General features: G+C 37.5%; 3 protein-coding genes across 7 annotated transcripts; 2 read left to right on the top strand and 1 right to left on the bottom strand.

The window, feature by feature from the left end:
* Positions 1-3,407: 3,407 nt before the first annotated feature.
* Positions 3,408-4,142, bottom strand: LOC122668482 (protein FAR1-RELATED SEQUENCE 12-like). Its single transcript, XM_043865041.1, has one exon. The coding sequence runs from the start codon at positions 4,140-4,142 to the stop codon at positions 3,408-3,410; it is 735 nt and encodes a 244-aa protein (XP_043720976.1).
* Positions 4,143-9,626: 5,484 nt separating this feature from the next.
* Positions 9,627-18,174, top strand: LOC122669898 (lipase-like). Of its 5 annotated transcripts, none has more exons than XM_043866791.1 (11): positions 9,627-9,768; positions 10,149-10,226; positions 11,021-11,091; positions 11,341-11,406; positions 11,528-11,575; positions 11,695-11,762; positions 13,035-13,107; positions 13,225-13,386; positions 16,928-17,122; positions 17,713-17,801; positions 17,878-18,174. In XM_043866791.1, exons 2-11 carry the CDS (start codon positions 10,160-10,162, stop codon positions 18,056-18,058), a joined length of 1,020 nt encoding a protein of 339 aa, XP_043722726.1. In that variant the 5' UTR covers positions 9,627-9,768; positions 10,149-10,159; the 3' UTR covers positions 18,059-18,174. The 5 variants fall into 5 exon arrangements, with proteins under 5 accessions (XP_043722726.1, XP_043722724.1, XP_043722725.1 ...); XM_043866789.1 differs by having other exon boundaries at positions 11,012-11,091; XM_043866790.1 differs by having other exon boundaries at positions 9,656-9,768; positions 10,157-10,226.
* Positions 18,175-22,742: 4,568 nt separating this feature from the next.
* On the top strand, positions 22,743-26,579 carry LOC122666592 (E3 ubiquitin-protein ligase MIEL1-like). The gene is made up of 12 exons (XM_043862607.1): positions 22,743-22,823; positions 22,915-23,002; positions 23,096-23,152; positions 23,299-23,331; positions 23,434-23,511; positions 23,637-23,680; positions 23,787-23,827; positions 25,189-25,271; positions 25,354-25,445; positions 25,535-25,604; positions 26,005-26,046; positions 26,391-26,579. The coding sequence occupies exons 1-12, from the start codon at positions 22,774-22,776 to the stop codon at positions 26,514-26,516; spliced, it is 804 nt and encodes a 267-aa protein (XP_043718542.1). The 5' UTR covers positions 22,743-22,773; the 3' UTR covers positions 26,517-26,579.

Here is a 26,579-nt window from a genome sequence, read left to right as displayed (position 1 = left end):
TAAGCCCGACATGTTTAATAATCGGGCGGTCCCGGTGTGGGATCCTAGCCCGTCGGGCGTCCGACCGGACCGATCGATTCCAGGCCCGACCTAGACCACCCTATTGCAGCCCGACCCAGCCCGACCCTTTAACTTATAAACTTCCCCTCCCTTCCCTCCAAATTTTATTTTTTTTGTTTGTTTTTTTGTTGGTCTTTGACATTTATTGGTTAGATTTAGATACACTTAACGTAGGTGAGATGAGGCTTAGTTTTAGTTTTTAGATCTTACTTTGTTAGATGTGCTTCTATTTGGTGTTGTGTTGCTATTTTTTTATTACCCTCTACTTAGTTTGTTAGAAGTGTTTCTATTCGGTGTTGTGCTGCTATTATTTTTCCCTCTACTTACTTTGTTAGATGTGCTTCTATTCGGTGTTCTGCTGCTATTTTAGTTGGGATAAGTTTTATTTGATTTTGAGTTGAGGTGTACAGTGAGTGCCCAACGGTATGATGGTTTGAACTTAAAATTCTGGTTGCATGTCAATTAGTAAGCCCACACCGTTTAGAGACCGTTTAGAGTTAAATGGCTTATTAGCCCGTTTTAGACCCGGTTTAGGCCCGTTTAGCCAGAATAAGGCTGTCCCGATTAAAGACCGAAATGAAACCGTACCATGCCCGCCCAAGGCAAGCCCAAATGCCTAAACGGTCGGACACGGTGCAGCCTATAAAATTGGTGAGGCCCGACTAGGCCCGATCGAGACCAACCGAGCCCGACCGGTTGATACCCCTAATCAACCATATAAACCATAAAATTATAAAACCAATAACCCAATAACCCAATAAACCCAATAAACTCAATAAACCCAATAACCCAATAACCCAATAACCCAATAACCCAATAAACCAAATAAACTCAATAAACCCAATAACCTAATAACCAATCAACCATAGACCCTCAAACCCAATAACCCAATAAACCCAAAGTAAAAATATCTTTGTTAAGAGGACAAGGTAAAAATGTCTTTGTTAAGAGCTCTAGCCACGTCTGGAGGAGAGGCAGATCCATGTTCCTTTGCCGCAAGAAATCTTGAGGTTTACAAAGTACACGATAAGGCACGCTAAGCAAACGACATTCCATGTTGATTTTGTTGGGCATACATGATGATAGACACCAAACTTTGTTTGACATTAAAGTTGCAACCTTACATGAAATCTCATTCCTATGACACTATTTTGATGTCAAGTTTATGCTTTGAATGTCAAACTGAGTAAAAATCAACGTCGAATTTTGAGGTTTTTTCTACAAATATAAATTTTTTTATTTTCGGGATTTATCTCATTATCAAGGAAAAAGGATCACCCTTGGAGGCCTAGAACTCGTCTTGGTTCATTCCTTGACACTGAAACCCCCCCTTAACATGATAAACCATGTATTTAACTTCAATTAATTGGCCAAGGATTTTTAGCCCCTTCAGCTGGACACTCTTTTAATTATGTACCAAGTTTTATTATAATCATGCTTTGATATACTTCAAAAATTAAAGTTGAGAAATTAGGGCAATCGAAAAATAGAAAGACAAGAACCCAATAAGATGGAGTAGAAATTTAATTATGTACCAACCAAAAATTAAAGTGATATAGTAAATAAAGCCAACAAAGACATTTTTATAGTTCATACCCTAAAACTGTATTTCTGTCACACTGCTTATACAACCGTCCTGTGTCATGACAAGACAACAATCCACCAGAAAACCTAAATATGAATTTATCAACCAACCACTACACAGAAAACCTAAAGTATATCTTTGTAATAGGGGATTGGGGCTTCAAGATGACAAAAAACCAAAAAATCCATTACTCATCGTGGTATCATCAACTACCTCAAACCAGCTTTTCGAATCCACCTGCCCCAAAAATACCTGGTGGAGATAAATAGGCACAGTAATTAGTAAGGCACACAAAATTCAATTCCAAGAACAACTCTAAAAACTATCATTTGATCATTCCCATGGATATCAAAATCTAACTATCTTATGTCAGATAGAAACATGTGCATGCAAAATTGAAATTCATGCCTTCCTAGTATGACTGCATATTCCTTACATGTGGATAATGCAGCAATAAGATGTCTTGCAAGAAAACAAAAATCAAATTCCGAGAACAACATCAGCATGCACTCAAATGAGGAAGACAGCAGCAACAACATCCTTGGCCGTGGGTGTAGTTTAAGCCTGCAAATGGCAACTCCAGTACTTGTAGTATTCCAGTAATAGTAACAGCACAAGGGTATTACAACAAGGGATTGGGAACTACATCAGCTAGGGTTTTGTCCAATCCAATAGCATTTCACAGGTAAAACAGTATTAACAAACATATATAAATGAAGAATTTGTCACTATATAAAATTTAAAAAAATTAGGGAAAATTACTTGGACACCCCCTGTACTATGGCCAATTTGCTTACGATTACCAACGTTTGAAACGATACCCTAATGGTTTTTAAAACAGCAGCCATGGCTGCCGATTTTTTTTTTTTTTTTTGGTTGTAGGAGAAAGAAGAAGAAGAAGAAGAAGAAGAAGAAGAAGAAGAAGAGGAGGAAGAGGGGGTAAAATCTGTCACTTCAGTACCCTTTAAGGGTAGTTTACGCATTACAGAAAAATTAACCGATGACATCATCACTACACTAACGGACATGACCTACTTGAAAGAAATGATATACTGCAGGGGGTGTTCAAGTAATTGTTTCAAATGTTGGGGAGACTAAGCAAAATGACCATAGTACAAGGGGTGTCCAAGTAATTTTCCCTAAAAATTATAAGAAAAGCACAACTATAATAAACTGAAACCAAATATAAATTACAAAATTTGGAGTACGACTCACCCTTATCCTAACAAAAAATGGTTGAATGACAAAACTGTCACAAAAGAGTAGCAGGTTCTGCATGACAAACAAGGGTTTAGTGAATAAAGAGGTGTTGTGTTACCAAAATATTAAGAACAGGTCTTAATATAACCTAGATGTTTTACCATTCAAATCTATTTGCTCCGATCGATTTCTGCCTTTTGTATTATCCCGTGCTCTCTCTATTTGCAAGGATAGTTTACTACATTGTGTATTAACCCCCAATGTTTTTATTTGTGAAGAGAAGTTGCTGACTTTTGTATGATCGTCTGTAATCCCCAATGTGTTAACCTAACAATAAGATTTATAAGAAACTCATAAATATAAATACAACTTGTAATTGATATACCAAGACAAGGAAAAGAATTACCATAGGACAATTTTGAATGTTGTGGCCTGTACCGCCACAAGAAGAACAATGGTAACCCCTTCGTTAGTGACTGTTTCAATGCCAGCAACCATACGTTGTAAATTCGGTCTCCCCCTTGTTATCGATCTACATAAGGGTTGATTACTCTTTGTTGGACTACAGTTGAAGGTTCCGGATTACAACTCGAACTAGGCAATTTGATTGCAATCTCTGGAGTTGCAGTAACCCTTCATTCAATATTTTTAAAGCAACATCAAACCGCTCTTCAAAAAGAGATCCTTCTCTTACAAATTTATTGGCAAGATCTTGTAAAAGCCATATTGGTTGTTGTGGCTGTCCTTGAGATGATCTTGACAAAGTTACAGATGTGGTGTTACTAAATTGGGCCGCTTTGATCCATCTATGCATGATATACCTATCTGGAATGTGGGATTTATCTGTTATCACATATATCTTAAGTATATGTCTGCACAGTATACCTTGCTTATTGAACAAGTTGCATCCATAAATTGTGATATCAGTCTGATGATTATCCAATACATATTGGACATCATTCTCTCGAACCCCATCCAAATGAAAGACCTTATACATCTTCTCTATAATTTTATCATCACATTGATTCGCTTGAAGACCAAAACAAGTGAACCACTCTTTGGAGAAAAACTTGAACACCTTTTTAGTATAAACATTAACGGCTTGTTGCTCAATTCTGTGACCAGTAGCACAAGAAGGAGATGAGGTGATGCAGATAACATCTTTCTTGGTTTTTTTTTCTCTTCTTCTGTTCATAGCCTCTTCAAATTGAGTAACAAATTCATTAAGAGGTGTTGTTGATGTGAAGAAGCCCTTAAAATACATGTTCATCGACTCTCCCCTCTGTGTCGTACTCATTCCAGCAAAAAAGGTGTTACGAAAGTAACAAGGCACCCAATGTTGATGTATCCTGAACTGCTTCTTTAGCCATCGATGATCTTGTAAATTAAATCTGTTTACTATGCTCTCCCAACACTCTTCAAATTCAATTGGTGTATTAGAACCATAAACACAACTCCTATAAATTGCGTTTAAATCAGGATATTTCCTGTACAGTGCTCTCATATGTTGTATCCTATGTTTCTCCAGATGCCATCCACATAGCTAATGCACAGTCAATGAAAACACAAGCTTGATTGCTCTCATTATTCCTGTCTTGATCTGTAAATATTGCTTTAGGCTGCATATTTTTCATCGTTCAAAGCCATGTCCTAAATGGCCATATAAATGATTCCTTTGTCTCATCAGCTATTAGTCCATAACCAAAAAGCGTACACTGCATGTGGTGATTAACACCTGTAAAAGGAGCAAATGAGAACTTATATTTATTTTTTTTATATGTCGTATCAAAGATAATTACGTCACCAAAAGTCTTGTATTGTTCCCGTGCTCTACTATCAACCCAAAAGACTCCAATCAATTGGTGGTCTCCATTGACACGGACATCATAAAAAAACCTTGCATCTGATGCCATTTTACGCTCCAAATAGTTAATTGTTTGTTGACAGTCTACCCTTATGCAATTTCTTCGATTTGCCCTAAGTATAGTCATACAAAATTCATCATTAATACCAACAAACTTCTCACCACCAGCAAAATCTTTTACAACTCTCATTATATGTGCTTGTCTTATGCCACACTTATGCAGTCATTGTACAAGGTCAACTGTACTTTTATGCCTTTTCTGATGTGATCTAAGTCTGAAAGACTCATTCCTGTTCACCAATGTATGGTTGTGCTCCTTTTCAAATTTATCCACCACCCACACCCCATTAGTACTCTTGATCTTCAATAAAGCCCCACAGTGAGTTTTCTTTGTCACCCGTTGCTGATAATCCACCTTTCTCCGTTTGTCTTTTATTTTCTCACCCTGATTTGAACAGATATAGTATCTTGCAACTACGTGTTTATCTACCTTTGACCGATCCACCCTGTATTTTCAAACAGAAAACCCTATCTCCTTGACATAACTGTTATAATGTTGATATGCCTCATCATCAGTCGGAAATACCATGCCAATAGTAGGTTCCAAGTCATTAACATTGGTAATCATTACTAGGAGATTCTCTTCCCCATCTAAACTCAAATCCACAGCTTGTTCCTCATCACCATTTTCTCCTTCTGAATTATTCTAGTCATCATCAGCATCTCTACTAACATCATGACCCACTGCATTTACTGTATTTTCACTATCAATAAGATACTCATCATTTAACACATCACTTGACCCAGTTTCATTTTCCTAATCAATAAAAGCATTGTATGGATCCGCTAAATCATTGAATTCCATTATCACCCAATATTGTAGACCCCTGCAACAGTCTTACCATGTGTAGGAACACGAGGAGAACAAAACTAAATTAGGACAAAGTGTATTTAAATAATGAACATAGTATCACATAATTCAGCCAAATAGTCATTTGTAATATATGATATTACATAACTTCTGCTAATATAAAAAATGCTATCATGCATGTCCACATGTGATCCAAAAATAGTATTTCAGGATTCCACGTGTGATCCAAAAACAGTATTTCAGGATCCAAAACTTTGTGGGCCCAACGTTGTTGCCATTGACATTTCTAGAACTCCACAAAATTTTAACCACTCTATATCCCTTAATATTCTCTCCGTTTATCTCTTCTCCCTCCCATCTCCTTCAAGGAGAACCTCTGCTCCTCTCTCTCTCTCTCTCCATCCATAGATTTTGGTCCAACCCAAAACCTTAAAAGCATTAGAACATAAACTAGATTTGCAATCAGCCCTGCATTTTTTAAAATAAGTAGGCAACAAGAAAAACCAGCATGGAAATAACAACAACCAACAAAATCTGAGTGTACCAATTTCCTTGTTGGGAAGATACATTGTCCTGTGAGTTCAAAGACCAAACATACATATAAAGACGTAGATAGAACGGTAAAAGTAAACATCTCAACAAAACAATGTCATCAACACTGAAGGTTGTCCAATATATTTCCATAATCAGTATCTCTCTTCTATCAACTACTGTCACTCTCAAGTTCAAGTTACTCCAATATCAAGCTCATAGTTGTCTGTGGCAAATAACACATATCAATAGCAATTTGATTTGGTGTGCTTGAGGTTTATCTAATCTCATTAGGCTTTTTTTTTTAAAACTTTTCTTGGTTGTTCAAGCAGCTATCTTTATCTTATCTTGATTCCTCTGTTTCTGTTCCAATTATTTTCTATTTCACTTTGATCAAAATCATTATCCCATCAAAGATTCCATAACTGATTGAGAAAGCTAACCCTACTCTACGAATCATTTGAATCAGTCAGATCCAGCAGCTTTAATCCATGTCTCGGCCACTGGAGAAAAATCAAAACACCATGCTCTTAAGTACTAACCTATTTCTTCCTAAGAATTACCTCATGTCTAAAGAGAATTTTATTACCAATGCCCAACTAAGGTAGAAATCTATAGGGATTAGTTTTCAGTTTTCACCCTTTTCCAATCTGACCCAATCATGTATCTCCCAAGACCAAGAGAACCATTTGACATGGCTTAGCAAGAGAATAAAAAAAAGGTGGGAGGATCGGATGAGAGTGCAAAGGAGAAGCAAACAAGCAAACATAAAGGTCCAAAGCCAGTTTTCAAGTTTTACAAATAAGAGCACAAGAGGGAAACAAAAGATAACAAAAGGGCCCCTAACCACTATAAAGCTCTAATCCTGATGAATATATTAGGCATATTGGAAAGCCATAAAGTCAAGTTGCCAAGACAGTCAGTCCTCAGAAGATATTTAAGAACATATCCTATTTTGTAAGGTTTACACACTTGTGTCACCTTCAGAAGTCTGAATAATTGCAGGCATAGCATTTTCATGGTCTCCTCTGACTTAGTTCATCAGAAGTTTTACGACATTATTAACACCAATAAGCTGGAGAAAAGAAGGATATTAAGATCAATTAGATTCAAGAATTAAGGTCTAGATTTCTAAACTGTGTAAAATTTAATGCCCGAAGAAGAAAACAAAGAAAGAAGCCAATATTGCATTTTACAAACATATAAGCCCCACTAAGAGAAAAGAGAAAGGGAACAATTGTTTATAAAAATACAAAAATAACAATTCAGGCCCACTTTGGTCATTTACAAACTTGGGTTTCCAGGCATTTTGCACAATTGGAAACCCCCAGGTGGTTTTCCTCTTGTTTCCTAAGATTGAGTTGTTTATTAGGATAAAGTAAACGGGCAATGCAAAATGAGATCTGATTTCCTATCGTTTACCAAAGAAGTTGCAAGCCAAAGAAAAGAAAAGAAACAAATAAACTATGTATTGTCCTACTCAATAACATGAAATTTGAGGTTAGGGTAGGTTCCATGTCCTACAATTCAATGTACAATGTCCTACAATTCAATGTACAAAAGATTTCCTGGACATGAAACAATATTCAATGGTTGCTATTCGGGCTGCTTTAAACCTCCACCATGGTGGAGTCCGGGACTACTGTATATGTTCTCTCTCTTCAAGGTGTGGTTTTTGGAAAGCCCTATCTGCTGCCCCCCTCTTTAAATTTCTGAGTTAGGAAATGTAACTTTTGAGGACATTACAGCTCTGCATGGAGGTAAAATTTTTTTTTTTATCTCTTATCTTGAGAATCAGATAATACAAAAAAAGTCAATTAAAGCCAGTTCAGTTGAAGGAGGGTTTAATACATACAAAGGTCAATTAAAACCGGTTCGATTAAAGCTTTAATTTCCCTCTTTATATCTCCTATCTGCTGCCCCCCCCCCCCCCATCTTTAATGTTTGGCAGGACTATTGTTTACAAAGGTCAATTAAAGCCAGCTCAGTTGAAGGAGGGTTTCAATGGTTGCTATTCGGCCATAATTTCTATATGATTCAGAACTTAGATGGTAGAGGTAAAGAAAATTACCCGGAGTGGAGGATTGGGAAAAGAGAATAATGACAAATCTAGGCAAATCCCGCTGCTAAAAACGTAGGTCACCCTATCTTCTCTGTTCTATTAACCCAAGATGGCTAAAATTTGGCACCAAAAAACCTTAAAACAAAAATAATTAAATACTAAAACAACAAAAAAAAAAAAAAAAGAGGAAAAGAGAGTGTAATACATACAAAGAGAGAAAGAGAACGCCGATGAGACTCGAACCAAAGGGAAAAACAGAGGGAAAGAGAGTGTAATACATACAAATAGGCGATTCCTGCTATTGATAACCGGTGAGAATCGAACCAAAGGGAGAACGCCGGTGAGGACTTCTGTCTCGTTTTACGGTTTTTTGTTAGATTTTGGTACAAGGGTGTTTTTGGAACTCGAATTCAATAAAGGTACAAGGGTGTTTTTGGAAGCCGAATAAGTCATAACCGGTAACCTTAGGATATTGTAGATATTAACCGGCAGTAAGAGGTCGTAGCCAATTTCCCATAACCGGCACTAGGAGGTCATAACAGGTTTCCATTAAATTGTACAGTCAACCAACTTAACGGTTCAGATTTCCTTCAAAATAATTTGATGGCTCAGATTTACCCATCGCGTTTAGTGGTGCGTTTAACGAAAATGCCTATCGCACCGCTACGACCCACTCAAAAAAAATTTTAAAAAATTTGAATTTGAGGAGAGAGATAGACTAATATATCAATCATTATGTCATCATGACACAATGATTGATTAATGTGTTTATCTCTCTTTAAATTCAAGAAAAAAGTTGTTTTTAAAAAAAAATAAAAAATAAAAAAATTTCTTTCTATCCATTTCTTGCCAACCAAACATAGCCTAAAGTCAATGATCAGCCCGAACACGGATTTGGATCTTCTTCGAGATGGGGTTGAGCGGCCATCATGCTATGCCATGCTCACATGCCATCATGTGGATTTTATACCAATCCAATGATTGGTAAACAGCAATTTAGAATTGAACTCGTCTACCAATCATTGGATTAATATAAAATCCACGTGGCGGCCTGTGGGTTGAACACAACACGATGACCGCTCAACCCCAGTCCGATCCAAATCCCTTAGACACAGTACGTACACCAGTGTACATGGATCGAACTGGCCCAACCGGAACTGGTGACCTCCATGTTATCGTTTGTATACGGCGCCTAAGAAACTGCCACGTGTATTAGCGAATAAAGGGGGATTTGATTTGATTCTACTCCAACAGAGTCGGATCACTTTCCAGCTCTGTCAGCTTATTATATCTATTTACGTAGCGATCTTAATCCAAATATCCAATCCCTAGTTCCCTACTACGTCAATCCGGGGTAATTTCGTCAATTCGTCATGAAACGTAAATAATTGGTCTACAGGTCTGGTCTAAAGTCTAACTTCTTCTTCTTTAACTCTGTTCAACTCTTTCCTTTCGCATGTAATGAAGGGTGGTGGTGGTTGGAGAAGAAAGAAGCAAGCCAGCGGAAGTGTTTTGACGGGCCGTTTTCGCTTTATCTGGTAACGATTTATGATCGCCAGGGAATCAAGAAACATATAATCGCGGCGATCTCACTGGAGAGTCTGCGATTTCGATCTGTACGTGTATACTTCTTTTTTTCCCAGTATTTTTCTTCTGCAATCTCATCACTTCGACCCGTTTCCCCCTAAATTGATACAAGCAATTTGGTTGTGGCAGAAATTTTGACTAATATTTTAGTTAATTCATTGGTTTGACGTTATGGATTATCAATTTTGATCTCGAATGTTTCTCACCCCCCCTCCCCCTAATCTTTTTTTTTTTCTTTGGATTGGAGTTGGGGAGGTTTGATGTTCGGATTCTGAATCAAGTGAAATTAATGAAAAAAATTACGGAGAGTAAAGAGCAGGAGATGTTTTAAGACTTAATCTGTTTTATTTAATTTTATTTTCATTAAGGGGTTTTTCATTATGCAAAGGGTTGCAGGTCATGGGACATTTCCGGTGGTTAAAGGCGGCAGTTTTATTATCTCTACTTGCAGTTTCTGGTGGGAAAGGTAATGTCCAGTCTTTTTACTTCCGATTGACCTGATTTCCGTGGTGGGTTTTTATTTATTTATTTTTATGTATAACAAAATATAAGTAATATAAAAATAGATGGATAACATCCAGAATTTTAAAACCCTAGATTTCATCTTTTTGTTTTCTTGTTGAGCCAGTGATCCTGCTTAAGTTTCAACCGTACCGTGTAATGAATTCTAGCATCTTGATTTGCAAAGTTACGCGTTTTCATTAAATGCTTGGTCTAGTCCTTAATTTTGAATTTGGCTTTATCATTTAATGGCTTTTATGCTCTGTCTAACCTCCTATGCCTTCCAGTTTCAGCATGTTTCTGGCAATTATTCTGATCATTGCTTGGCACAATGGACAGCATGCTCACTTGCTAGTCAGTAAAAAAAAATTGTAACATCGCTTACTTTTTTTGCATTTAAACAGTCAGGATTATCCATAAGCATTTTTTAACCTGTCCATTTTTGTGTTACAAGGCTTAAATGGGATAAGACAAAAAAATCAAGTTGTTCAAGTGGCAGCCAAAATTTTTTTTTAGTTGGACCTGTAGCCTGTAACTAGTATTAAATTGTGTGTGTGAGGGGGGGGGGGGGGGGAGAGGGGAGGGGAGGTTTAGACCTCCTATTTCCAAGACATTGCAATATTTCATATTACTTTTGACATGTTCAAAACCTCTTACTGACAAGTTAAGGATTGAAAAGTTATATAGAACACAGGGCTTTCTTTCTTTTTTGTTTTTGAAGGTTTCCTGATTTTTTTTTTCCCATTATAGAGCTTACAGCCAATAACAAGGACCATTTACCTATCTACAATCGTACTCTCGCAAAGATATTAGTGGAGTATGCTTCTGCGGTAAGCTTTTGAGTTGCACTCAATCCTTAAGTTTATATTGGTTTCCACTGCTAGTTGTACTTGATTCTTCCTGTTTGATTAAAGTAAAAGTAGTTCACTGTCCTGTAAGATGCATTAGTTTATTGGTAAATTATCATGCTGTGTATGATTTTGTTAGCCCACTTAGTTGGTTCTAGCTATCACCCTCTCAAGGAATTCAGGACATTCTGTAACCCGTAGAAATTAATAGATATGTGCCTTATTTTGTAGGTGTACATGTCAGACTTGACTGAACTTTTCACTTGGACATGCTCAAGATGTAATGATATGACAAAGGTACTCAGCTATGTGCTCTTGGGAGCTTACTTTTGTTTTCTTGATTAGATTGTTGTGGGAGTTTGGAGGTATTGTCCTCACTGCTCAGGCAAAGGTTAAGTCTTCTTTTATGTTGAAGCAGGGATTTGAAATTATAGAGCTGATTGTAGATGTCCAACACTGCTTACAGGTGCGTTCACATATTTTATAGGGCAGTAAAATGTATCTCCGTGTTGCAATGCTATCTTTTAAGGATTTTCTTCTGCTCCCCCCCCTAAGCTCTGATATCAAGGTAAACCTTTTATGCAGGCATTTGTTGGGGTGGCACAGGATCTTAATGCCATTGTTATTGCATTTAGGGGCACACAGGAACACAGGTATTATTGTTGTCTGGCCAGCTTATTTTTTTGTTGTTCCTAGCACATACCAATTCAATGTAGTTGACGCCTATATAATTAGGTGGCACAGCTGACTATATAATAGATTGGCTATTTTTTGCTTGTCCCTTCTCTCATTTGAGAGGAGGGTAAGGATTTGGGAAGAAGGATTAGCATTACCTCTTGTTGCATTCTTTGTCTTGGTTGGAGTTGTTTGGACATGTCCATGGCAAATCACATGTAGGTTATCTGATTGTCTTGGTCTCCTGTCCAGGCTCTGTTAGGAAGACGTACGGCTCTGTATTGAGTTGAGCAACTTTTTTTTTTTTTTGTGGGGGGGGGGGGGGGGGAGGAGTTGAGAGAGAGAGATCTGTTTGTTTGTCCTTGTATGTATATTTATTTATGAAAAGTTCTATTGATGCCTAGGGTATGAGTGTAAGATTTGAGAAAGAATAACCAGTTTGCAAGGAAAAGGAATGGTAAACTAGGTATAGTTATAAAGACTTTCTTGTCGACCTTCCTATAGCCAATGATTACATGTTATCCTTTATCTCTTCTTATCTGATAATTTATTTTTTTCCTGTGACAGTTGTTCAACATGGAGAGTTTAAACCTTTAAATTTAATGAGTTATAACAATGAAACATTTACATAAGGTTATGTTTCTTGTGAAAGAGGTATTGCTGTAAAGAATCTTTTGTATGAGCTTGCCATAAGCAATTGTTTGATATTACCTTGATCTCTTCCCATAAGAGACTTCCCTGTCTGGCACTTTTTTTTTTTTTTTACGTTATAACCAATGAAATTTGTATTACAAGTAGTCCAAGGTGGAGAACCTTATAAAAATGGTCTACCAGTTTGGAATTTCAGAACTTTTGACCAATCATATTGGTCAGAACTTAACATTTATTGAAACCCATTTGTTATTTATTAGCTGTGGGAGAAGTGGTGGGAAAAGATTTGCATGAAATGGGGTTGGCAACAAGTGTGGGTTTCAATAGAGTTGAATGGCGAAACTGGATCCATGTAGTTGATTCCATTTAGTTGGGATAAGGCTTAGTTGAATTGTGGGGTACAATTTGCTGGGCAGCGATGGGATGTGTGTGTATGGGGGGGGATTCGTTGGTTTTCCTTAAAACTGGACAGGTTAGAAGTAATTCAGTTGAGTTTATTATGAAATTCAGCTTTTCTAATGCTGTTTTCTTTCTGTTCTTTTTTCCCAAACTGAAGAATTTATGGATTGACTTCATTTTTGCATCCTTCGTTTTTACAGCTTGCAGAATTGGGTTGAGGATCTTTTTTGGAAGCAGCTTGATCTAGACTACCCAGGCATGCCTGATGCAATGGTACATACTGTGAATTATGTTGTGGATTAGACAAACATTAAGGCATGGATACACGTATTTAAGATAAATCCTTTAAGTGTGAATTTCTTAATTTCATGCTATAATTGCTGGATTCAGGTGCACCATGGATTTTATTCTGCATATCATAACACAACTATGCGCCCAGGGGTTCTTGATGCTGTTAAAAAGGCCAAGCAGTTGTATGGTGACATTGACATCATGGTGACAGGGCATTCAATGGGAGGGGCTATGGCTTCCTTCTGTGCACTTGATCTTGCAGTAAGTATAATTTAACTTTTATTTAGTGCTCTAAAGAAATTCTTTTAGAAATGTACTTGCATATATTATGGCTTTCTTTCTGCCTAATGTGCCAACGCCCAACTTTTTTTCCGTCTATTTTAATCACAAAGGACACCTATATATTCCTAAAATGGATAAACCGTATAAGATACATATAAATGAAATTAAGAAATAGATATGACTTTGGAGGTCATAAACTGGAAGGGAGAGATAAATTGGCGGTCATAAACCAGAAAGGAGTGACAAACTTGCCACAATAGTAAAAGGATTTTAGAAAACAGTTTATAAGCGAGAGAAAAAGGAATTGCATACATGGAGTTATACCTAGGGACAGTGAAGGATGTTTTGAGAACTTCCACATGTATAGGATAGAAATAAGAGAAAATTAATATGGATTAGTAGAGAGGGTTCAGATAAATTTGGTTCTTTCAGTATAGTTTGACATGATTTAAGAAGAGAAGGTGTTGCAAATTGGAAGGTGGGAAAGAAGAGAATAAGTAGAGAAGAGAGAGAAGAAAGGAAAGATAGATTGTTGAAAGAGAAAGCAAGCACACAACTTGCTTTTCAAAAACAAAACAACTTTTATTCCATCATTCCAAAACATGGGTGAGGTTTAGTCTCTTACATGTATTTATAAAACAGAAAAAAAAACACATAAAATAGAAGTCTAACTAACCTAAGCATCCTACTTGACTCAAACAATTAAATAATAAAAGAATGGGAAAAGGAACACTAACCGTTGCTGTGTGTGGGCGTGTGTACCTGCGCCCAGACACAGCCCGGCGTGAAAAGACTGCCGCACTCCTGGACCTTTCCACCTTTCCAGGGGGGTGCAGCGGTCTTTTCGCACCGGTCTGTTTCTTGGCGCAGGTACACACCCACACACAGCACCGGTTAGCGTTCTTTCTCCCTAAAAGAAATAACATCTTAAATAGATAAAGAACCCCTTGCATACGTAAATCCTTTAAAAAGAGTTTTAAGCTAACTCAAAACTAACCTTATCTCCTCCATACTAAGTAATGTAGTTCTAGATAAGGTAAAGCCCTACTAGAAGCCAATTAAACCAGGACCAATAACAAGGAACTAAGGGGCTGTTGGTTCTGCAGTTTCAGTTGGACAGAATTGCAGTTTTAGGTCAAATCTAGGGTTTAGGTTAGGATAATGGAAGGGGGGCCTAGGGGGTATGGCTAGGCCGGTTTATAGGACTCTAATAATGTAGGTATTATAGAGTTTTAAGTGTTTTGAAAATTCTGTAAAACTGGGCAGTAATTCAGGATCGGCTATGGGTTTTGGGGAAATTAATGAAGGATGAGGGGATTAGGGTTTTGATGGACATATATGGCTGAGCAGCAAGATCTAGAGTTTAATGGAATTCAAGCAAAAATAAGGGGGAATCAATTGGGGAAGGGAGTAGAGGATTAGAAGAAGAAATTAATGAACAAGTTGCAGCAGAAATCCATTAGCTGCAGCTTGGACAGAAGTGAAGGATAGAACCACCTTCGAATTGGGATCCTCCTGGCCGTCACGGCGCAAGGAGTCGATCAGATTCCACCATTCCCTTTCCACTTTGATAGAACCATAAGGATGCACACTCACAAGGAGCACAGGAGCAGCAACAATGGTAGCCAACAAGCAAAAGCTTTTTTCATTAATCAAATTTGTATTCAAGGCTTTGCCCCCTTACAACCTTATATAAAAGACTCAAAAATAGATTTCTATTCTAAAAAGGAAAGGCCTAACCCAATCCTTAACCTATTAGGTAACTTAAACTAACTAGGAAACTAAAATACTAAAAGAAATAGACTCAAAACCTGGCTGGACTTATACAATCCTAATCCTGCCCAACTTACATCACATGACCACTTAAGTTGTCACATGACCACAGCTGGACTTATAGAATCCTAATCCAGCCCAACTTACATCACATGACCACTTAAGTTGTCACATGACCACTTAAACAGGTCACATGATCACTTAAGTGATCACATGACCAGTAATTACATAAAAATCAAAACTAAGGAATTAAAACAGCTAATCCCGTATGCAACCTAATTACCCATATTTTAGGCCCATAAAAGTGGCCTATTACATAGAAAACCCATGGGATCAAAGGCCCAACATACGTATAACCCAACCCTAGACTTATTTCTAAAGAAATAAGCCCATTTCGGCGATGAATCTGCATCACTAAGTCCCACAAATAGGATAACTTTATCTAACAAGATTACTTCTTAACTGATAGCTAAAGGGACCCACTACTAATACTTATTACCTGATTAAAATATTAATTTCGTGTACCTCCCTTTGGACTTAAAATTTGGGCCTTATAATTGAGAGCCAATTACAAATGAAAACACTTAAAGCAAAATCCCATAACCATATACTATCAAAACAGGCCCAAAATAAAAGATCAAACCACATCCAATGATGGTGATCATGCTCCTACATTGAAGGAAATCTTGGAGAGAAAAAGATTTATGAGGATAGAGTTAGATAGAGTGTGAGCTAGGTTTGAGGGGGGGGGGGGATGCGTGAGATTGATTGCTTACACATGAGGCTTGAAGTAAAAATGAATCCATTATATAACCTCTCAGGTCCACATATCTGCGGCCTATGCTAACCTAATATATCATCTAAAATTAAATGGAGAAAAAGGAAATCTAAATGAGAGATATTAAAAAAGTTTATTACAAATAGGGGATTGAAATATGGCTGGGCCCCATTAATATATCAGATGAAATTAAGAAGTCACGAGTTCAAGTCTCCTTGGGGCCTATCTATCCAAAAAAAAAACAAAAAAACATATACACATGGAGATGTTGATTACTTATTTTTGGATTTGGTTATAAGTTTATTGTTGAAATTGCTGAAAGCCCCCAAAAACATCCACGTCACATATGCGCTTTACAATTTTGTTGATAAACCCAATGAATTCTAAGAATAGCTGTCCCCTAATGATCACTTTGTCTCGAGTGTGTTTGACCGTTGAAAACTGTACAATACTGAATTGGATCTTTATGATGTTGCTTTTATTTGCATCATCTCTTTTGAGGCATGAAGATTTCCAACTCTTTTGAAAATCTTGCCATCCCAAATCTGCAGGACTCATTTTGTGGTTAAACAAAAAAAGAAAAAAAGAAATTCAGAAAGTGCATGAAATATTCCATGCTCATAGGTAAAATTATGGTTTGAACATTACATATATGGGGAGATTTGAATGCCCATGGCATCCTTAGTTGCCCCTGTCTAATTTGTGGATGCAATTTAATTCGCTACTAGTTGCATCTTGAGTTTCAAATTGGCCAACAGAAGTTCTCTTTAATTAGTTAAACCTTCCCTGATTTTTTTCTATCTTCCTTCTGCTGTTGAATGTTTTTATTCTTTGATGAACCTTTTGTTCCTCCTTTTTTTTTTTTTGTCTCTTTTTGATTTAGTTTCTTTGGTGTTAATCATGTAGCTCCCGTTTTTGTAGATCACACTGAAGGATTTTTTTTTTTCTCCTTCTATAACTGTGTGCCAGGTTAATCATGGAGCCCGCAGTGTCCAGCTTATGACATTTGGACAGCCCCGTGTTGGCAATTCAGTTTTTGTGTCTTACTTTAGCAAACAAGTACCAAATACGATTCGTATCACAAATGATCATGATATTGTGCCACATTTGCCTCCATACTATTCTCATTTCCCAAAGAAGACATACAGACACTTCCCAACAGAGGTACAGTCTACTAAGAATATTATGTCTATATCCTTGCAGGTCGCGATCAACTTCTGCTGATGAAACTATAATGAACCATGTAGATCCATCAGTAAACTATTTGCTCTGGGATTTATTTCTATAATCAAATCTTTGTTTTTTTATAGATATTTCTATTGTCAAATCTTGAACCTCTTGAAACTTGTTATGTCCATCCCCCCACCCCCTCTCTGGGTTTTTCTCATTGGATCTTAGTGACCAATGTTGACATGATGACAAGGTGGGATTACAAAGATCCTTCATGTAAAAGAGCTAGATGGGCCCCAAGCTGAATAGTGGGTTCTGAGTTCCTGTACCCACACGTTCATTCCCCCTCGCTTACACGCCACCTTTAAAAGAAAGAAAAACATAACCACATATGTTATTTGATTGACATCAAGCACAGTTTTCTAGAATTCCAGTTATAATGTAGTGCTTGCTTGAAAAATTGCCGCATTCTTGGAAGGCAAATGGAATTGTATTGGTGTCTGATATAACATAGAGAAGCATACAACTGTTGGAACCATCATAAAATTTATTCAATGTCCAATGTTTCCTTTCTCTAATTCTAGGTGTGGATCTACAATATTGGACTTAGCAGTCTGGTTTACACAGTTGAGAAGGTCTGTGATGGTTCTGGTGAAGATCCAAATTGTAGCAGGTATCATTTCTTTCTAATGTACCTAATTTTGTCGACAAACCTTGTGCCGTCTCTGAATTTTGTTGGTTATGTGCAGATCTGTGTCGGGCAACAGCATCTCAGACCACCTGGCTTACTTTGGGGTTGAATTACGGGCTGAAACTTGGGGTTCATGCAGAATGGTAATGGATTCCTATACGTTGAGCTATGGTAAAACAGATCTCAATGGAAACATAATCTTGTCGAGAAATCCTGCTTTGTCAGTGTTAAAAAACTAAATACACAAACAGATGTTTTGTAACTTCTTTGGGGATAAGAGGATGATTTGCCTTCAAGAATGGCTGTGAGATCTGTCAGGCTTGGATTTCATTACAGGGCAGAAGGGGAGTTCAGAGGAGATCCTTGCAATGAGGATTATGTACATCTTTACCATTTGATGTAATGCAGACTCGTGGAGTTCTATTGGGATGCTGTTGTAGATGTCTCAATGAAGCTTCAGTTTAATTTTCAAGATCACGAAATGTATGTTATTATTATTAGGGAAGCAGTTCTCTATGAGGGATTGCAGGAGCCACACGCACGCAGCAGCCAATGAGAGCGCACATGCTGGCATCTTGGGGGCGGGATTTCTGCTTTTTCATGGGGGAAGAACATTTTCCTTATTAAAACATACAATGTGTATAGTTTTTTTGTTTTTTGGATACAACAATGTGTATAGTTATGTCCTGTAAATAGGTGCTGGAGGCTGTAAGACTGTAGGGGATGATTGTAGAAGATATCTTGTACTTTTCTTCTTATTTGGATGATTGTCAGTTCTAGTATATTTCAAGGGTGACAAATGTTGTTGCAGAGACCCTTGCTAAGAGGAGGGCCCAATCCATTACGGATAGGATTGTTTGACCCAAATTCCAATGATTGTGGAAGTCGGTAGAAGTGTAGTCCATATTGCTCAATTGACTATCTTTCTATCAAAAAAAAATAGAATGACTGTAGGGGATGATTATGTCGGTATCATATCCGTATTGGTGTCGACAGGGACGTACAGATGTTGATACATACTGTTGGTATAATAATTGAAACCAAACCAATTTACAAACCACTAATAGTCCATTAAAAAGACCCGTTGAAACCCAAAACCAACCAAACCAAATCGCGCTTTAACGGTTCAGCTTCAGTTTAAACTGATATATGTATGAAAATTGATTCCAACCGAATCAACCGTTTGACAAGCCAATAGGGGAGCTTTACGATACCGGATCGTTCTAGTACAGGCGTATAAGTAAAGCAAAGGAGGTTGGTGGGACACATATTCTAGGTGTGCGTGCTTTGGGAAAATGGAGCCCACCACCCCTCACTTGGAAAAAAAGATGTTGTGAATTACTAGATGATGCTTCTTCCTTAAGAATCATGGATTAAATAATTGGAATCTGGATAGGTCGAATTGGTGGATTCGGATCGGAATTGGTAAACTGATTTCGATTCTGGCAGATCTGACTCAGTTAATCTCTTCTCAAAATCTAGGGTTGAGACATTTTGGCTGATTCCTCATCAATCCTCAAATCAAAATCGATTGGGATTAATTTAGATTCTTATTTTTTTTGAATGAGGTGATGCCGTGGTGGGGGAGGGATTCAAGACTAGATGAGGAACAGAATGTATCAAACTAGAAACCTTTGAGGGATAGAGTCTACTGCATTAGCCTCAAGCCAATTGCGTTAGTAGCTATCCCAATGGATTTGGATTCAATCATTGTTAAGAATAATAGTCAATAAGTGAACAATTGGAGTATGAGTTACTTGATGATCCTCATACTACTCTGGTAGTTTAGTTCATGTTTAGATGTGAGTCTAGGATTTAATCAAAATTGAATGGACAAGCATCTCACTTGGTGGAATCCACAGCCATGATTCTAGGGATCTAACAAGGGAATAAAGTAGATTTTTGGAATCAACCAAGGTTGATTAGCAAAAGGTGATCTATCTATGACTGCATGCCCAATTTTGGTGTCCAATTCTTGGACGAAATTACCTGTGGGTGAGGGAGTTTTGAATGCACATCTAGCTGCCATGTGATAGAGATTAGCTCTTAATCCATGGGATCTGACCTTGTGATTGGGTTAACAAAATACAATGTATTTTGGATCTTCTACAATAGATGAAAAGATTCTCTCTTTCACTCTAGGTCAAGGAAAACTTTCGCACAATACATGTTAGGAGCGAATTTCTCTAAACCTATGGTGAGGAAGGAATTTTCACATCCATTTTCCATTGATCCGATCGAATTACATTGGGAATGGTAATTTCAACTTTGTCAATTGGGGTGGGATTGTCGCGATGATCCAAGAATTGATCCAAAAATTCAATCATATGGTCATGTCACCTGTGGGATGAGATTTCTCTTCTCCACAGGTGAATGGAAACTTCTTATTAGTCCTATACATTATTATAAGAAATGAAATTTAAAAAGAATTATAGAACTTAATGGTGAAGTAGAACTTTTGTAACCAAGCTCATTTGGTCAGAATAGGGTTTGATTGAGTTGAGTTTCATTCATCTAAGATCACGGTTTTATTGCACGGTATCGGAACAGGTATCAGCGATCCTTAAAACTGATATGATATCGATACGGTATCGGTCTGGATCGACTGTATCGGATACAAATGCCCCTGAATTTTCTTACAAACTGAATTTTTTGACTATTTTACCCCTTGTCCGTAATGTACTATCGATACAGTATCGATATGATATCGTTAACGATGACTAGTAAAACTGATACATATCGCCCGACACAAATGATACGATACCGATACTTAGAACCATGTCTAATAAGTCTATTTGGTGGTAGCATCCCAAGTAATAGCCATAATAAATATTCTCATGGGGTTTCTTTATTTTGTCAGTCTAGTTGGATTTATTATTTTATTAAATTCTATGGATAGATGTTGTTAGGTTTCAACAGATCGACGTTTCTATATATAAAGGCAAAAGTTTTGTTGTTTTTTCTCGGTGTTTTGTCCTTTTCACAATGGATGGAAGAGAATCCAGCTCTGTCGGTAACAACGGTGGCTGATATTGTAAATTAAATTTCATAAATTTTTTTGGTAAACAAATTAATACATAATTGGTCTATCATTATTCCCACTATATTCTATTATGAGAAACGTCTGAAAGGTAGGCATGAGATGACAAATCGTTATTCCATTTAATTCGTTGTCCCTTCCAATTTTCCAATTCCTCATGTGAGGGTGAAAATGACCACTTTATCCCCTGTCTGAAAACACTGCTCAAGGTGGGATCCACTACCCCCTATTAGAGGAATTGAAGGAATTGGAGGTGCCCTCAAATTGGAGGTGATAATTATTCTGAGATGACTGCATATCCCCATGAAAGACAAAAATCCTGCTTTTGCTAATGTTTTCGTATAGGTTCACATTGGCCCCCGCACTAGCGCAGAACCACAATGCTTTTTAGGGAACCTTCTCCCATAAATAAATAAGGATTAAGTTTTCCTTCAGTTTGAAAACACAGAATTGAGATTTGGATTGATCTTGGCCTCTAGATCTTAATCGACTGAGATAAAGGAATTAGAATGAATAGTTGCCAATTCTACATTGGACCAACGATTCATCTAGTTTTTAAATCCTTGATACAGAAGGTTTTCTTTTTTTGGACAAAGTTTTCCTCCACCCATAGAGGACGATTCCCCCATCATCCTAGGATTCACAAACCCCTCCTAGGGTATGTTCCAAAATACTCTCCCAATACCCATTCCCGCCCTCTCCCGCTCCTCGGTGAATGGGATCCCATTCACTGTGGGTGGAGGGAAACTTGTTCCTTTCTTTTTGTAGGAAAAAAAAGGAAGAAGTTGTGAAGTGAAGAACTTGGGAAAGAGATAGAGTCGAGATGTCTCTAATGGGGACTCTACGATGCCTAAGTCAGAATTTCATGCAACAACAATAATTTGTGTTTGTAATTGAAAGAGCAGTTGGTCAAGAAAACATTAAAGATTAGGGATCCTTTATCTTGTGCGGATCTTTCCTATTTATAGGATGAAGGGTTTGAAGGGTGATATAACCCTAATCCCAATGGTGGTAAGAAACCATCTTTGTCCTCATTGGGAAATCTCTTTATGAAGAGTTCCAAGTTTGTAGTGTAACAAAGGATTCAAGTCCAAAACAAGGTTTTAGTAATCGGTATTGATTTGTATCAATCAAGTTTATCGTTTATCAGTATTTTCTTCAAAAAATTAGTTTTGGTCTGATCTGTTACCATGTGTCAATCAGCCATTGGTGACACATGTTGGTCATTCATTAGTATTTACCATGTGTTGATCAACCATTGGTGACACGTGTCGATCACCCCCATTGGTGGGTTGATTTTATGTATATCACACAACACCATGAATGTGTGAAAGAGAGAGAGAGAGAGAGAGGTAGAGAAACTCTGACATAATAGCGTGAAAGTGGGGGTTGCTTCACTGCTCATGGGGTCCTATAAGGAGACCATGGAAGTGGGACCCACTGTCATGTAAAATTGGATACATTGGAATTACCGATGAGGAGATCTGAAATCTGAATGGTTCCTGTGAGCTTAGTTTTCATTCATGGGCCGTCGATTTAGTATTGTTGCAGCCGCTCAAAGTCTCAGACTACGGCGCTGCTCCACTTTTGTTTTTTAAAGATTTCTCCGTCTCTCGGAGAGATCTTTGGATAACAGCAAACCCCAACTTGCCTGCTTTCAACCAATCACTCTGTTTCTCTCCCCCAAGTCCCATGCCCTGTTGTCTCTCTCAATCTCTCTCTCTCTTCGCCTGCAACTTTATTATTTTATCTAAAGGATAGAAGCATATAAATGCAGGTTGTCTGCTCATTATAGCGTCTTTATCTCTCTCTTTTGGTTTTCTGTTTCGGCCTTTCGGGCATTTCATCAAACATCTTTCCAAATCAGGAAACTTTGGCTTCCTTCATTTTTCTGTGCCCTAATTTTGCTGTTCAATGGAAGGTGCTGTCAATGACCGTCTCGAATTCGGGAAAATGGGATACGGGTTTCTCTCTCTCTCTCTCTCTCTCTCTCTCTCTCTCGATTCCCTCTTGCTGTTTTGTTGATCTAATCTATTGGGTGTTCGTTCGTTTCAGATGCAAGCATTACCAGAGGAGATGCAAAATTCGAGCTCCCTGCTGCAACGAGATCTTCGCTTGCCGTCACTGCCACAACGAGGCTATGGTATGAGACTTTCTTTAATTACTTCCGTTATCCTATGAAATTTCTTCATCTTCTTCAAATTCATTATCTATGTGCTTTTTTTGGTTGCACCAGAGCACCCTCAGCAACCCCCTTGATCGGCATGATCTTGTTAGGCAGAATGTTCAGCAAGTAATTTCAACCGCTTATTCCGTATCTATTCAAATCTTCCCCCCTTCCTAATTCCTTGGTTTTCTTGGCGTTTTTTTTTATTTTAAAAAATCATATTGAATTCTAGCTAGAGCTGATGAAGAATAGTGTTTAAATTGACGTTTCAGGTCGTTTGTGCGGTTTGTGATACTGAGCAGAAGGTGAGGTGCTGGTGCATTTGGGCTTATATTTTATTTCTATGTTTCTAATTCTCTATTTCTCTGACATCACAAGTTGGTTTTTTGGATATGCTTACATCTCAGATTTCTCGGGTCTGTTCGAACTGTGGTGTCAATATGGGTGAATACTTCTGTGAAGTCTGCAAGTTCTACGATGATGATGTGAGATATTTAATGCTGGCTAGCTTTCTATTGTTTCTTTTGTTTCAATGCCTTAGCTTGATATCACTAGTCCAGAACTCCTGGTAGTTATATGTTCTGATAATTGATGTTTCCTCTTGTTGCAGACTAGCAAAGGGCAGTTTCATTGTGTTGACTGTGGGATTTGCAGGTGGGCAACTAGTCCATAACCAATTATCTTAGGTTTCTAATTTTTCATTACTGTTACCCTGTGGTGGAGTTATATAATGATCTTTGTATTTTGATGTCTTGATCAGAATTGGTGGCCGTGAGAATTTCTTTCACTGCAAGAAGTGTGGTATGCATTATTTGCTCCCCTACTTTTATGTTTTTCTAGCTTTGTTGGTTACTGTTAATGGAGTGTTAGCATCTGGAAGGATTTCATTGTTTTTCCTAAAACCCTCGTCACATTTTACTGAGAAAGTAAAGCATTCTTTAGCAACACCACAAATTAACCCTTTCTCCTATCAATACCACAATGGTGCAGTACTTGTTTAACATAGCATGTTTGTTTATGTTTTTTTGCTTTTGAGCATTTGCCAAAGTGAGATGTTTCATGGTTCCTCTAGCACACCTATTTATTCTCTCGTGAATACTAAAATAAATCTGCTCGACCTAGCCGTAGTTGAAGCCTATCATTTCTTATGTCCTTGCTATGTTTTCTTACTTTGCATGCCATTTACTAGTTGATGTACATAAGCTTCTCTGAAATTTGACATCATTATAACTAGGCAATAGTAATACTCATTGCCAAGGTTCTAGATTTTGGGTTTCGACTAGTTTGACTGAAACCTGGGATTTTTCTAGGACAAAATCTAAACCTAGATTTTGAGGCTCAGAAAATGGTTTTTTGACCCCCACTTTTTTTTTATGCTGTCTATTTTTACCATTTTACAATTATTCCATGAATTAGTTTCACAAAAAAATCACCTAAAATGGTACTTGTGGTTTGGATCCAAGTTTGCTAGTGTACACTGAATGGTGTTGTACACTAGCCTTATTATAAATACTGACTACATATAATTTAGGTAATGGAAATGTAAATATGCAATTAAAACAATCAATACATACATTAGGTTGGGGAAATACAAGTATACAACACTCACCACTCAATACCACATGGAGTTTTTTGGTGGGTCTAATCCACGAGTTGTGCATGACTGTAGGTTTCATTGACGCTCCTCCAAATGCAGTACATACGTATCTCATGCTATATTATGTGCCCAGTTGTAAGAATAGTAGGGTTGAATGAGTAGAAGAATGCAAAAAAAGTGGGAAGAAATCAACCCAAAAAAACTCAAGTTTTTTTTTGGCAAAATCCCAAGTTTCGATTGAAATCTGTGAATTATATATGGTTTGACCTGTTGAAACTTGGACCAAACCAGTGTCAACCCTTGGTTTTGTTTTGGTTAGTGTCAAAACCGATGTCTCTGTCGAAACTTAAAACCATGCTCATCGCATTGTACAGTACACATGTACTGCTTATGGGCATGTGAATGCAGAGCGATTCCTTTGGTGCAGTTTCAGTTTTATTCTCATTAAAAAGAAAAGAAAATAAAAAGATGTTTGTGGCTATGCCTGCCATCAATCAAACTACGTACTGCTTTAAGTCAAATGCAACTTTTAGGTTCCCTCTGTTAATACTTTGTAAGGGTACAGGTTCTTGCTATTCGGTTGGTCTACGCGATAATCACTTGTGTGTGGAGAACTCCATGCGACACCACTGTCCTATCTGCTATGAGGTTTGAATTCTAACTGTTCATTTTTTTTTTTTAAAAATTTTCGAATGATTTTTAATTTCAACGTTGGTGCATTACATGGCAGTATCTTTTTGACTCTCTGAAAGAGACAATAGTTATGAAGTGTGGCCATACGATGCACATGGAATGTTATAGGGAGATGATGAAACATGATCAGTAAGTTCTATTAATACCATGACTTGGTTTCATTTTTGGCCTGTTTAATGGCAGTTAGACCGTAAGTATTTTTGTGATTTGTCGACCAGATTTTGTTGTCCCATATGCTCAAAATCAGTCGTTGACATGTCTAAAGCCTGGAGGAAAATAGACGAGGAGGTATGGTTTTTCTTTTTTGTCTTTTGTAAAATATTTGAAGGGTAAACATTTTCTTGTGTATCAGTTGATACTTTGCAGAGATAACTGACATACATTTCCAAGCTGACTGTAGAACTTGTAGTCAGTTGATACATAGAACTTGCTTATTTTTTCCTAGATGGTTTCAGCTGCTTGTGTATTAATTTATGAATCAACAGTGATATAATACCATATAAAACATTCATGCTGTCCTCAGGAAGCAGCTGGGCTGCTTTAATTCACTTTTGGTTAAAAATCTATTCGTGTTTGTTGTCTCTGCACGAATAAACTAATGGTTTCTCTTATTTAGTACATTTGATATTGGATTCTTTTATCCAATTTTAATGTTTGTATTATCTCCATAAAAATTGCCACTTTTCAGATTGAGGCGACCGTCATGCCTGAAGATTACCGGTACAAAAAGGTGCTTACTTCATGCTTTACTTTTCTCTCTTAATTTGCATGCCAGTTTAGAAAGCCTGCATATCATGTTCTATTGTGGACATTTAATTCTTCAGTTCAGGGATTCACTATCAGCAATATAAAGATATGATATTGTTGCATCTATGGTGATGCTATAGTAAAATATAGTGTTGCGACTTGTGAGATTGATAATACCGGTGGTCTTTTGTGCACAAATCAGATGATTGGTGGATGGTTAACTGAAGCCCAGCTATCTTTGTTGTGTTTTTTTCCCAAATGTTCTTGTTGGTCATCACACTAAGGTTGTTGAGTGAAAATGCATTGAGAAGTGATTTTCTGTTGCAGGTGTGGATCCTCTGTAATGATTGCAATGACACTACCGAAGTCTTCTTTCACATAATTGGGCATAAATGCAGTCACTGCCGTTCCTACAATACCCGCACCATTTCCCCGCCAGTTCTCCCTTGGTGACCAGATCATTTGAAGTGGAAGATCCATTCATTTCTGCTTGGAGTTATACATTCTTTGCTAGCC

This window comes from Telopea speciosissima, chromosome 7, assembly GCF_018873765.1.
Source record: "Telopea speciosissima isolate NSW1024214 ecotype Mountain lineage chromosome 7, Tspe_v1, whole genome shotgun sequence".
NCBI classification, from domain to species: domain Eukaryota; kingdom Viridiplantae; phylum Streptophyta; class Magnoliopsida; order Proteales; family Proteaceae; genus Telopea; species Telopea speciosissima.
This window is presented reverse-complemented; position numbering and strand designations above follow the sequence as displayed.

Excerpts from the sequence above, each read along its gene's own strand:
- LOC122666592 (XM_043862607.1), top strand. The coding sequence starts at position 22,774 with ATGGAAGGTGCTGTCAATGACCGTCTCGAATTCGGGAAAATGGGATAC. Across the intron at positions 23,332-23,433 it reads TTTGTGATACTGAGCAGAAG|ATTTCTCGGGTCTGTTCGAA; the intron begins GTGAGGTGCTGG and ends CTTACATCTCAG. Across the intron at positions 23,828-25,188 it reads CTTTCACTGCAAGAAGTGTG|GTTCTTGCTATTCGGTTGGT; the intron begins GTATGCATTATT and ends GTAAGGGTACAG.
- LOC122668482 (XM_043865041.1), bottom strand. The coding sequence starts at position 4,142 with ATGAGTACGACACAGAGGGGAGAGTCGATGAACATGTATTTTAAGGGC.
- LOC122669898 (XM_043866789.1), top strand. The coding sequence starts at position 10,160 with ATGGGACATTTCCGGTGGTTAAAGGCGGCAGTTTTATTATCTCTACTT. Across the intron at positions 11,407-11,527 it reads GATGTAATGATATGACAAAG|GGATTTGAAATTATAGAGCT; the intron begins GTACTCAGCTAT and ends ATGTTGAAGCAG. Across the intron at positions 13,108-13,224 it reads CAGGCATGCCTGATGCAATG|GTGCACCATGGATTTTATTC; the intron begins GTACATACTGTG and ends TGCTGGATTCAG.